Source organism: Pecten maximus, chromosome 1, assembly GCF_902652985.1.
Source record: "Pecten maximus chromosome 1, xPecMax1.1, whole genome shotgun sequence".
NCBI lineage: Eukaryota > Metazoa > Mollusca > Bivalvia > Pectinida > Pectinidae > Pecten > Pecten maximus.
The window spans coordinates 18,636,659-18,650,616 of record NC_047015.1 but is presented as its reverse complement, the minus strand read 5'-3'; the positions used below and the strand labels follow the sequence as shown (position 1 = coordinate 18,650,616).

Sequence of the window (13,958 nt, the reverse complement as noted above, 5' to 3'; positions counted from 1 at the left end):
TAGATGAGGACGAATATTTACTCAATATTCATTCTAATTTCTGTGAATTTTCTATACTCTATATGGATTATCATGATACGACCAAGCCTACAGTCAATGCTGTATGAATATTATTTTATTTTTTTTACTTTGTTTGGTTTGTTTGCTGTTGTTTTACGTGCATGATACTTTGGAGCATTCTAAATACGCCAAGAAACGTCTCCGGCATATATTGACAGCACAATACATTTTTAGATGTGCATGTATCGTGTTTACAAGCCACGAGAATCGTGTTTGTTAAGCTCAGTAGAGCTATTCTTAGAATCAATAGTCGTTCAAAAATATCACAATGGTAGCGTGCACGCACAAACAGATATTTCATGCAGCATATTAATACATCTAAACGATGTACGTCACAGACTACAAGTTGACAGAATTATGCTAAAAGCATAATAAAAATACAACAATAAAACATTTAAGAATCAAAATTAGGAACTTAATAAAATTACGTTGTAAAAGTTATTACCCACACAAAAGAAAAATATGCAGCATTCAGGAATACAAGTTAAAAAAACAACCTTGGGCTGGCCAGAGACATATACAGAGACATATACAGAGACCTATATTAATTTAGTATATAGATCCCTGGGCTGGCATTATGAGCAAACTAACAGCGTGAAGCGCTACATTTTGTAGCTACATGTAGAAGGCCTAGTGCCCGTTTCCAGTTTTAATACATCGGTAGGCCGATGATTAAAAAAAATCTTTAACTTTTCTTTCTTAGAGTACATTTGATTCCGGCATAGAAGACCTTAATTGACCATATACTATACTATAAATTTCTAAGATTTCACCGGCAATAGATCGTGTGCTCTGTGATAGCTAATTATATAAGAGGCCTGTAGGCCTATTTTGGAACAAAAGTTGAAGGTCTAGATAGCATACAGTACTAGTGTAAGGGAAACATCCGAGTCACCCGAATGAACTACTCTTTATTATGGAGGTACAAAAACTGTAGTTGTTCGCATTTCTCGGCATCTTTCATTACTGTATCGTTAAAGATGGCAGAGGCGGACGATAGCAACTTCTACATTGAACTTCGTAAGAATCCTATTAGATTCGACCCCGTTGATAAAGTAACCAACGTTTTCTACGATGATGCTAACAAACAGGTGAGTGATATGATATGTATATGAAATGATAGAGGCGCGATTCGACTGAATTGCAGAACATTTTCAGTTGACAGTCGCCCAACTTTCTAGTAGATCTACTGGTCAGCTGGTATGTTTACTCCAATAATATTAGAGGTTTACACGACGGGAAACTTTTGACAGGCTGTCATGTAACAATATCCACCAGTGTAATCAGGTGGAATAAGACCTCATATACGTATAGGAGTATGGTATGTTAAGAGATTCCTGTGCTTCATGTCTACTGTCTAGTGAGACGTCTACCAGTCGAAGCGTCTAATCACATGGGCATGTCTACAGTAGTCATATAAAAAAAAGTAGCCAGAAATACCTATATCAAATATATAAAGGTATTTCTGGCTATTTTATATAAGACTAGACATGCCCCTGTGGTCTATACTCCTATAAGTGTATAACATAAGAGGCCGCTGGTCGGCTCTTTTTTATCGGATATCATATGATTTTGGCGACTGCAACACGGCGCCTGTCAAAAGTATCTCGCCGTGTAAAACCTCTAACATTGTTGGAGTACAGTGGTCTAATGATAAGTGTTGGGTCTAAAGAAATCAGCTGATATTTAGTTATGATAGAGAAAAATCTTGACGTTGATATATGATGTATCTCTAGCCCTTCCCTGAAATGGTCTAAAACATTTATGATTTGGAGTTGTAACATGTATATATTTGAAGTTGTTCGGGATTTTCGTTTTTTATTTGTTTTAGGTATTTGCTGTGCGTTCAGGTGGAGCCATGGGGGTGGTGGTCAAAGGTCCTGGTGAAAAGGATTCTGTAACTTTCAGGTAAAGTGCTAGGCATGTACTATACCTAGTGTTAAACAGGTTACACAGGGCATTAATGATAACTAATTACACGTACATGTAGATTGCTGTCTTGCACATGAAGATTCTTTAATAATTTAAAACATAAACATGTAGCGGAACTGGTGGACTGGGTCAATCATCGGCGACTAGGTAGCTCATTGATAGAGTATCCGTCTAGAGTTTGGAGGGGCCAGGGTTCGAACCCCGGTCTGGCTACTACATTTTCTCTTTCTCCTGTTACAAACTTGTAAAAAGTTGAATAAACTGTGGCCCAAATTCCTTTGGCCCTAACACCATGTTTGGTGTACATGTAGGGCCAGAGCGCACTACTATATGAAAATGTGGAATTCTCCGATACTGTTTGGTGTCGCTAAGATTTTGGTGCAAACACAGTAAAATTGTGCGGGACATAACACCTACAGTACCTGACATATATGGATAAATGAGACTCATATATGTATTTACCCCAAAACACCCATTTAGTCCCATATCAGTATTATATTCTGTCTGTATAGGCCCTCACTTTACGCTGGTCAAAATTTCAAACTTGACTCAACGCCATATATTTTTTGCTAACTATGTAGGTCGCGGATGGCCTAATCACCCTAATCAATCGGTCCGCGATGGAGCAAAAGGAAAAAACAGACAACATTTATTTCTATATAGTTTACCGCTTATAATTTGTAAATAATGTATTCTTGTATCAAATATAACAGGTTTTGGGAAATAATAAGCTTAGTTTTCTTGATCCAAACTATTTAAGAAGAAAAACACACTAAATGATGTTTGGCCTTTTTGGTCCATTGCGTTTCGATTTGGGTGGTTAGTTGCACTGTCACTTACAAAATACAATGTAGCAGGTCAACAGTGTGAAATTTTGACCAGCATAAAGTGAGGGTCTATACGGACGGAATAGAACACCGATTTGGGACTAAATGGGCATTTTTGGGGTAAATAAATATCTCATTTATCCATACATGTAAGGTAGGTGTAGACACTAAATAAACTGATGCTGTGATTTGGGGTTGATTGTATCCCATTTCTCCCACTTGTTCTGCTCTGTGTCTGCCTTTGTGTTGTTGATTTTTTGCTATATATAGATGCAATCATATTAGCTTTTCCAGTACCTACTACTATCCATTTGAAAATCTGTTTTTTCAGAGTTGAAAGTAGAGGAGATGTGATTTCTATCAAATTTTCACCAGACAAACGAGTTCTAGGTATACAAAGATCATCAAAGTCTGTGGTAAGTAATAGAAGAGTTGTATTCATTTATCTTTTTTGGATATTTTTTCAATCAAAATTTAGAATTGCAATCATTGTAAAATTAGGTTGTTTCCAGTTAGGTCTCTTTAATATTTATGCACATTCAGCTAATTTATACAGAGTTTCACCAAAACTTTTCTATTGAGATTTGACCATTATATAATGAGGCCATTCTTATAACAGTATATGTATTTCATAAGTATTATACTGCAAGTATCTACTGTATTAATAAAGACAATATCTTCAATATTTTGAAGTAGGTTAATCACTAGGTAGAAATATATGTAAACTCATGGTTTCTTCATCACCAGAAAAAAAAACAAAAAATGTTGCTGGCTATAGTGTACATGCGCATTGTGTTTTTCTCTCATTTGTAGGAATTTATCAATTTCATGACTGATATGACAGCAGATCAACTGGAATACTCACAAACATGCAAGGTAATTATGTTAAATAGCTGGTACTCCTTAACCTGCAGCCTAATGCACGGTTATTAATATGTAAGCATATTGTCAATACTCATGAGTCTTCAATGTATTGATACATAATATCATTTTCAAATATTATGTACATATTATATGTATTTACAAACTTTTAAGGTAGCGATATTCAGATGTTAATGAATTTATATGTTGTCAGAACTCTTCAAAAATATAATGACATATTGCAGCTTATTACTAAATAAATGGAAGTGTGAACCATGGGGCCCGAGGGGCAGGGCCCCAAAATGGGGAACTTTGGTATTTTTGCTATAAAATCCTACTCTTCCTTAACCCTTTGGTGGATTACAACCAAATTTATTGTGAAACATCCTTTTGGGAGGGCAGTCATATTTTTTATAAATGAGGGTAGTATGACCTGAGGACACCAAAAATAAGACACCAGCACTTAAAACTAACCACTAACACCTAGTCCGTCGGATGGGACTTAAAACGGTGCCCCGTGTAAGAATGTCCAACTTGCACGATAAAAATCCCTCTGCGGTCTTTCGTTGAAGAATAGGTGTGATAACGCCGGCCCAGAGGATAGGGTTTTTTAGGCCAATACTTTATTTTTCATATTATTTAATAGGTATTTAGACGGACGTCAAAACTTCGATAAACCAAATTTATATGGTAGGGTCTTCTCTCTTCTCCACTCATCTTCGATAGGGTAGGCGTAACTGCTACTAAACAGCGCCAGGTTAGGATTCATTCAGACTCCGGGAGTCGTCTCAAAAATTACCCATAAGTTCTCCAACCGACTCCCTTCTCCTCTTTCCCACTCTCTCCTTTTACTTCATACTGTACCCACTCTACTCAATTTCCTATCTGTTCTCGTCAGCTGAAAGGCCGTAAGGCCGTAATAGCGGATGTAAAACCCATAAATAAATAAATAAATAAATAAATAAAAGACTCCTGGGGCCTGAGGGGCAGGGCCCCAAAAGGGAAACTTTGGTGTTTTTGCTATAAAATCCTGCTCCTTCTTAACCCTTGGGTGGATTACATCCAAATTTAATGTGAAACTTCATTGGAGAAGAGAAATCATATTTTTTTATAAATGAGGCTAGTGTGACCAATAGGGCCCAATTGGTGGGGTCCAAAAAGGGGAACTTTGCTGTGATTTTGCTTTAAAACCCTACTCCTCCTAAACCGTTCAGTGGATTACAACCAAATTTTGTGTGAAACATCATAAGGGGATGGCAATCATAAATATAAATGTGGCTGGTGTGACCCTGGGGACAAAGGAGTGAGGCCCCAAAAGGAGAACTTGGCTGAAATTTTGCTTTAAGATGCTACTCTTCTTTAAGCCAAAATGGATAAAAACCAAATTTTATCTGAAACATAACTGTCTTCGAACAGACAACTTATGGTAATGATGCTGAATTGAGGGGTGTGTCCCTACTGTAAATGTTTGTCAGATGACCGTTAAGGCCCATGGGCCTCTTGTTGTTATAAAAATAACAAAATGTGGTTTCTGTTAACCTTCATGCTAATAAATCTAGACGGAGTTCCATTGCTTATCTGCATACGGTAGATATATGTAGAGATCAGTTACTTTTTATTTCAGGGTAAGTCCACCAACATAATGGGATTCGTTTGGACGGGAGTGAACGAAATTGTCTTTGTTACCGACCACGGGATAGAGTTCTATCAGGTAAATATAGCCACATGGCATTGACATTCTTTTATATATTCAAAAAAAAGTAAAAATCTACTTACTGTCTTAAGCTTTAACTTGAAACAATTAGATGTAGAAGAATGCTAGCATGTATGAAGGGAATTAAGAATTGGTCACCTTTAATTTTCAATAGCATCACTTATAATTCTCACTGGTAAACAGTTGCAAAAATTAGTACATGATAAAATTATTCTGTGAATATCGGATTGGTCATGTCGAGAAGAAGCTCAGTATTCGTAATTTTTGATGGATGTGCCTTTATTTGACAGGTCACACCTGAGAAGAGAATGCTGAAATGTGTTAAAACTATCAACCTCAGTGTAGCTTGGTTTGTCTGGCAGGTAATTAGTGGTCACACTGCAACATAACATGGTGTTGATGGTCATTTAGTAAATATACCCTGTACATAAAATCACTTGTTAAGGAAGGTAAGTCTAATGTATCTGGTATCCTTTTGAGGCTAATCGTTATAATTGTGTTGATCATGTACGTATCTGGTATCCTTTTGAGGCTAATCGTTATAATTGTGTTGATCATGTACCTATCTGGTATCCTTTTGAGGCTAATCGTTATAATTGTGTTGATCATGTACGTATCTGGTATCCTTTTGAGGCTAATCGTTATAATTGTGTTGATCATGTACCTATCTGGTATCCTTTTGAGGCTAATCGTTATAATTGTGTTGATCATGTACCTATCTGGTATCCTTTTGAGGCTAATCGTTATAATTGTGTTGATCATGTACGTATCTGGTATCCTTTTGAGGCTAATCGTTATAATTGTGTTGATCATGTACCTATCTGGTATCCTTTTGAGGCTAATCGTTATAATTGTGTTGATCATGTACGTATCTGGTATCCTTTTGAGGCTAATCGTTATAATTGTGTTGATCATGTACCTATCTGGTATCCTTTTGAGGCTAATCGTTATAATTGTGTTGATCATGTACCTATCTGGTATCCTTTTGAGGCTAATCGTTATAATTGTGTTGATCATGTACGTATCTGGTATCCTTTTGAGGCTAATCGTTATAATTGTGTTGATCATGTACGTATCTGGTATCCTTTTGAGGCTAATCGTTATAATTGTGTTGATCATGTACGTATCTGGTATCCTTTTGAGGCTAATCGTTATAATTGTGTTGATCATGTACGTATCTGGTATCCTTTTGAGGCTAATCGTTATAATTGTGTTGATCATGTACCTATCTGGTATCCTTTTGAGGCTAATCGTTATAATTGTGTTGATCATGTACGTATCTGGTATCCTTTTGAGGCTAATCGTTATAATTGTGTTGATCATGTACCTATCTGGTATCCTTTTGAGGCTAATCGTTATAATTGTGTTGATCATGTACGTATCTGGTATCCTTTTGAGGCTAATCGTTATAATTGTGTTGATCATGTACGTATCTGGTATCCTTTTGAGGCTAATCGTTATAATTGTGTTGATCATGTACGTATCTGGTATCCTTTTGAGGCTAATCGTTATAATTGTGTTGATCATGTACGTATCTGGTATCCTTTTGAGGCTAATCGTTATAATTGTGTTGATCATGTACGTATCTGGTATCCTTTTGAGGCTAATCGTTATAATTGTGTTGATCATGTACGTATCTGGTATCCTTTTGAGGCTAATCGTTATAATTGTGTTGATCATGTACGTATCTGGTATCCTTTTGAGGCTAATCGTTATAATTGTGTTGATCATGTACCTATCTGGTATCCTTTTGAGGCTAATCGTTATAATTGTGTTGATCATGTACCTATCTGGTATCCTTTTGAGGCTAATCGTTATAATTGTGTTGATCATGTACCTATCTGGTATCCTTTTGAGGCTAATCGTTATAATTGTGTTGATCATGTACCTATCTGGTATCCTTTTGAGGCTAATCGTTATAATTGTGTTGATCATGTACCTATCTGGTATCCTTTTGAGGCTAATCGTTATAATTGTGTTGATCATGTACCTATCTGGTATCCTTTTGAGGCTAATCGTTATAATTGTGTTGATCATGTACCTATCTGGTATCCTTTTGAGGCTAATCGTTATAATTGTGTTGATCATGTACGTATCTGGTATCCTTTTGAGGCTAATCGTTATAATTGTGTTGATCATGTACGTATCTGGTGTCCTTTTGAGGCTAATCGTTATAATTGTGTTGATCATGTACGTATCTGGTATCCTTTTGAGGCTTATCGTTACACACCAATTTTGACCCTTGACTGTCTTTTTTTCTGATCTTTTTTATCTAATATTTGCCATTATATTTGTTATTGTTTTTCAGAAGTTTGAATCTATGGAAACAGTTTGGAAATTCCTGTTTGGGAAAAATAAGTCTAAAATGAATTAGGAATGGGGTCATTTTGCACATTCAGTTATATAGGCAGGAAAAACACTTGAGAATTCACAGCATCAGCTTCAGATAAACTGTCTGTGGTAGTCAATACAATCAACTTAGCAGCATGGTTTTCAGAAAATCACTCAGTTTCCTGAAATACTGTTCACACAGCATTGTGAAAGACATCTGGTAATCTGGTTATGTAAAATTGTCATACTTGTCCTATGAGATCTTTAAATACTTGTCATGTGTTTGAAGTTAATTGATGAAATTATCAATATCTCATAATTACAGGTAGAGAGTTCAATATTGCTGTTGGCATCTGGTACATTGGGAAACACATTGAATCCATTCCTGTTCAGAGTAAGTAAAACACACATGTACCTGTGTTGGACACATTTCTAATTAAAACATCAATCACCAAAATCTACATGCTTACATTTTAAGTAAAATTAGAATGTACATATTACTTCATTTCATTGAAATAGCCTTAGCTAGTTTCAGAAGAATTTTCTAGCTTTTTGTTTCTGCCTGAAAATTATAATGATTCAGATGGTGTACTTTAAGAAAATAGTAAGGATGCTAAAGTCAGGATAGAAACAGGATGTTAAAGGTAGGATAGCAATAAGCTGTCAAAGTTAAGAAAGCAATAAGCTGTCAAAGTTAGGGTAGCAATAAGCTGTCAAAGTTAGGGTAGCAATAAGCTGTCAAAGTTAGGGTAGCAATAAGCTGTCAAAGTTAGGGTAGCAATAAGCTGTCAAAGTTAGGGTAGCAATAAGCTGTCAAAGTTAGGACAGCAGTGAGATGTCAAAGTTAGGATATCAATAGGATTTTATAGTAAGGATAGCAATAGGATTTTATAGCTAGGATAGCAATACGATTTTATAGTAAGGATAGCAATAGGATTTTATAGTAAGGATAGCAATATTATATTAAAGATGTCAATGTTAGGTTGAGAGTGCGATATTAAAGTTAAATGTATTTGAAGAAATTCTTAAAGTTTTTTTTTTATCAATTTAAAAGCCTATTTGTTTGATGTACTTATCACAAAATGAGAACAGAATGTTTGAACTACTTGGTGAGTCACTTTAAAATTAACAATGCTTTAGGGGACAATGACAAAACTGGCCAAGTTTGAAGTGGACTTACCAGCAGTACAAAAGCAGGCTAAGACGCCTCTGCTAGAGCGGGATGTCATCATGGCTATTATGTGAGTGTGCCCTGAAATGGTTCCTATCATTTGTTAGTTTCAATTCTCTATATACAACAATATTCATTGTATTGGGTCCACCCAAGTGTCTGTCAAAATATATATGATTTTCAATCTAAAATTGGAACATTGCTTCTAACGTCATTTGATATAGCTGTAATAATTCGTGAGATATATGTCCTCGATGATGTATACATGTACTGGCATTGAATCAGCTGTGCTCTAGTTGTACCTTGGTCGATTAAGTGTTCATTTTGCCCTTGTTTTACATCAGGTCAGTTTAATATAGAATTACCTCCCCTTCCCCATAATGTAACGGATTTTTATAACACTATAAAAAAGGTGAAACAAAAATATAAATGAACTTGCAAATTATATAACTTTTACATGTGAAATAGATATTAAATGAAAGTGAAATCGACTCTGTGAACTATCATTTTATTGTAGATATGGTCAGCTGTATATAGTCATCCTGAGACACCAGCCTCGCCCAGGGTCTGTAGGGGCGGAAATTGTCCTGTACCAGATCATTAGGTACTGATATTAATAATAGCTGAACATCCACTGTCACACTGTCACCTCAAAGACATCTATTTTATTCACTTTAACATTGATAGTTAATAATTATATAAATGATAAAAATTAATTGCATTTTATATTTGGACTCTTTTCATTGTGTTAGTTTCAGTTTCCTGTGATTTGAATACATAAACTTACCTAAGTATTAAATTAATGTTTCTGTTAATAAGATAAATCAATTTTAAAATAAACTAAAATTAAGTATTTTGAAATGACTGAATGATTATTTAAGGGATGGACCTGCCAGGAAGACAAATGTATTAAAACTAGACATGAGTGGGCGATTTGCAATCAACATTGTGGACAATCTAATCCTGGTTCACCACCAAGCCTCCAGAGTAAGTAGTGCTAATATGAGGTAGGATATTTGGAATATTGTGTTCATATAAATACTGTCAAACATAATATATGATTAGATTTGATCAAAACACGGGACTTCCATCACGAAAATTATCGTTGACATGTTATCATTCAATGGTCTGTGTGATATGTTTTACCTAAAAGTAAGTTTGTCTTCGCTTCTCTCCTCTAACCGGTCATTTGACTTTAACTCATTAAAATGTGTCTGTGACCTTAAACTTCGAAGGTCAAGGTCAACAATTTGCATACCTTTTGTAGTTGGTCATTCATGCTAAATATGTACCAATTATCAAGTCTGTAGCACAGTGTAGGTTTCACAGTATTGGAGGGAAAACATTTCAATTGTAAGGTTAGGATAATTTTGAATTGTGGTGGGAAAAGTTATTCAAAGTGCCTTTTCTGTGTTATTTTTGATGATATGACCTTGAAACGTTGCAAGCATCTTCAAAAGAGCATTTCCTTCTACATATGATCAAAATAAACCATTTCAAAAAGATTTGATATTTTAAATTTTTTGATCATTTGACCTCTGTGGCCTTGAATGAAGGTCAATGTCAATGAAAAGCAATGGATTTTGTAGGCAACCATACATGCTATTGATGTGCCAAATATCAAATCTGTATGTGTAAAGATGTAGGAGAAGAAGGAAATTAAGTGCATTTTTGGCGTGAAAATCTAACATTTTTCATAGTGTCATTTAATTTCTGTACCATTATTCATTGCACGACCATAACACTTGCACACTCAGAGAGTCATATTCTTTCATACCCAATGAACAAAATATTCACTTTTATTTTTTGTTATTTTTTACCTTTATTTGATCTCGTACTGGGATCTTGACCTTGTCATATTTTCTGATAACATATATGGGGAAAAAAGCTAGCCCTGACAATGTACTAAATGACACACTGAGGGTAAAATGATAAGAACGACCGCACTAAGAACCTGATTTGAAACAATTTTTGTTTTGTTTTTATTTTTTGATTATTTGACCTCTGCTGACCTTGAATGAAGGTGAAGGTCAATGAAAAGTAACTTGGTTTGTAACCACTCTTACATGCTATTATTTTGCCAAATATCACATTTCTTTGTGTAAAGATGAAGGTGCTGAAACATTTAAGCGCATTTTTGCCTGATTTTTGAATTTTGGCAGGGAAAAAATTGAATTTTTCAAAGTGCTATATCTCTGTCAATTTTCATCCGATGATCAAACAATTTGCACATTCCATCTCAGTGGGTCAAATCACTCAATTTGTGACTTTTATTTTTGACCTTATTTTGAACCCATAGCAAGGGCTTGACTTTGACACATTCTCCGATAACATGGCATGGAGAAAAGTTAGCCCTAACCATTATCTACATGACACACTGAATGCAAATGAAATGGAATGAATGATCTTTTATGAAGTAACATGTATGGTCATTCAAAAAACGTTTTTAAAAAAAATATTTTTAGATGTGACCTTGACATTTGAACTTATTATCATCAAATTTTTAAGTAAAAATGTACTCAAGAAGTGTTAAGAATAATAATGATAAAAAGAAAAAACATAACAAAAACAATAGGGTTTTCCATCTGAAATGGAAATCCCTAATTATTATCATGTATAATATATTTTCTGTGTATAACATTACTGTTTTTAGATTCTCCTTATTTTTCTTTTTCAGACATCTGTGATATTTGATATTCAACAGGAGGGAGAAACTGATGGCTTTGTAACATTTCATTATCCAGTTGTCTCCCCCTTGCCAATTAAACCTTTTACAATGTTGCTTCCTTGTGAGTAATCTGCTTTCACTGAAGTTGTTTTGTAAATATTTGTATGTACTCGATTTCTATCAAATAGATTTATTTAGTGGTCAAAATTTTAACAAGGCTGCTGTCAAAGAGCTCCATTTAGATATTATATAAATATGATTAGTGGGCATTACCAGAAGGTGTCTATATGTTTAAGATTAATCAAGTTCAATACTTCATACTTATTCCAAATTGCCTTTATACTCATAGTGTCACAAAATATTAATATTTTGATTACAGTATGTAGCCTCATGACAAATTACCTGTATCAGTACAATTCTACTCCTTGGCCTGTAATAAGGGCCCTGTATCAGTATATTCCTAGTCCGTGGCCTGTTGATTAGGGCCCTGTATCAGTATATTCCTAGTCCTTGGCCTGTAATTAGGGCCCTTTATCAGTATATTCCTAGTTCTTGGCCTGTTGATTAGGGCCCTGCATCAGTATATTCCTAGTCCTTGGCCTGTTGATTAGGGCCCTGCATCAGTATATTCCTAGTACTAGTCCTTGGCCTATTGATTATGGCCCTGTATCAGTATATTCCTAGTCCTTGGCCTGTTGATTAGGGCCCTGTATCAGTATATTCCTAGTCCTGGGTCTGTTGATTAGGGCCCTGTATCAGTATATTCCTAGTCCTTGGCCTGTTGATTATGGCCCTGTATCAGTATATTCCTAGTACTAGTCCTTGGCCTGTTGATAAGGGCCCTGCATCAGTATATTCCTAGTCCTTGGCCTGTTGATTATGGCCCTGTATCAGTATATTCCTAGTCCTTGGCCTGTTGATTAGGGCCCTGTATCAGTATATTCCTAGTCCTTGGCCTGTTGATTAGGGCCCTGTATCAGTATATTCCTAGTCCTGGGTCTGTTGATTAGGGCCCTGTATCAGTATAATCTTAGTACTCTGTTATGTTAATTTTAGGGTTATATTGACTTTGTTATGAATGTTGTGGGTTATTTTTACTTTTTTTTGTGAAAGTTGAGAGTTAAAGCATGCCACCTAACCACTCATACAGTGTGAAGTGATTCAAATCTTGTTTTAATTCAAGATGAGTTCAATAGTGATTGTACCAAGTTGTCGCAGGTTATGCTCAGGTTAATTAATAAACACACACGTTGCTTAGTCCCTACTGACCCCCAGTGCTATAGTTTTCATAGCCTTTGTGACTTTATAAAATTTATATAAATCAAAATGTTTTGGTATTCTGATGCATGTCCTGTTTATTAATATTTTACCTGAGTAACACTACATAATGCTTATATTTTCAGCACTCAATTTACAAACCGGAGCAAACAAAATGGAGTACACATGTGAATTATGTATCCTTTATTGGTAGTGCTTTGACAAAGTGTTAGGGACTTCAATTTCATATGATGGAGAAAGGATGTCTGGGGCAAAATATCTTCTAGAAAGAAATGCTTGATTCTAGCCATGATTACTAATTACATTTGTATACGATATGTACTGGTACATCTGTCAATGTAAGGATATGTTTTATTGACTACAAATTTGGCTTTTGTTCAGTTTTGAGAAACTGTTAGATAGGTCCTTCTTATCTATTTGCTAGGGAAACAAATGCAGTTCAATTTTCCTTTTAGTGAGAACCTCAATTGCTTTACAAGGTTTTAATATTGACTTGGTTGTCACACTTTGTTACTGCATTATTGAACTTGATAACATTAGCACAATGATGAATTGGTGATTCGTATTTTGCTGTTATTACCACATTAACACCTTTGGGGTTTTCAACACAGAGAAAACATTATACTAAAATTACTGCATACATTTGTCTCTTAAAGTGCTAAAAATATTTATTTTCTTAACTGCGTATTAAGATTCCCCAAACTGGATTGTCTTTCAGCCAAACATAATTATAGATGCTAAATTAGGTAAGTGTTGTAAAAACAATCATAACACTAGAGACTATGGAAAGGATATTGCAACTGATAAACTGAATGTGATGCTGATTAATAGATAATGTTATATTATAGCCTAGATAATTGCTATCCTTGAAGCCTAGATAATTGCTATCCTTGAAGCCTAGATAATTGCTATCCTTGAAGCTTAGATAATTGCTATTCTTGAAGCCTAGATAATTGCTATCCTTGAAGCCTAGATAATTGATATACTTGAAGCCTAGATAATTGCTATCCTTGAAGCCTAAATATAACTTATCATATACCAAGTTTTACACAACTACTGAAGATGTTTCAAACAGAAATGTAGATCTGAACATCTGTGGTAGTGATGATGTCTGTG

At 35.1% G+C, this 13,958-nt stretch overlaps 1 protein-coding gene across 1 annotated transcript in view; it reads left to right on the top strand.

Annotated features, from left to right (window-relative positions):
* Positions 1 to 1,040: 1,040 nt before the first annotated feature.
* LOC117326974 (regulator of MON1-CCZ1 complex-like) overlaps positions 1,041 to 13,958 on the top strand; it is a 29,978-nt gene continuing 17,060 nt past the window's right edge. The window contains exons 1-13 of the mRNA XM_033883780.1: positions 1,041 to 1,151; positions 1,892 to 1,968; positions 3,151 to 3,235; positions 3,633 to 3,695; positions 5,305 to 5,391; positions 5,685 to 5,756; positions 8,051 to 8,119; positions 8,866 to 8,966; positions 9,414 to 9,500; positions 9,778 to 9,883; positions 11,574 to 11,685; positions 12,968 to 13,018; positions 13,535 to 13,588. Of these exons, the coding sequence (XP_033739671.1) occupies positions 1,041 to 1,151; positions 1,892 to 1,968; positions 3,151 to 3,235; positions 3,633 to 3,695; positions 5,305 to 5,391; positions 5,685 to 5,756; positions 8,051 to 8,119; positions 8,866 to 8,966; positions 9,414 to 9,500; positions 9,778 to 9,883; positions 11,574 to 11,685; positions 12,968 to 13,018; positions 13,535 to 13,588 (1,075 nt within the window). The remainder of the gene's footprint in view (positions 1,152 to 1,891; positions 1,969 to 3,150; positions 3,236 to 3,632; positions 3,696 to 5,304; positions 5,392 to 5,684; positions 5,757 to 8,050; positions 8,120 to 8,865; positions 8,967 to 9,413; positions 9,501 to 9,777; positions 9,884 to 11,573; positions 11,686 to 12,967; positions 13,019 to 13,534; positions 13,589 to 13,958) is intronic.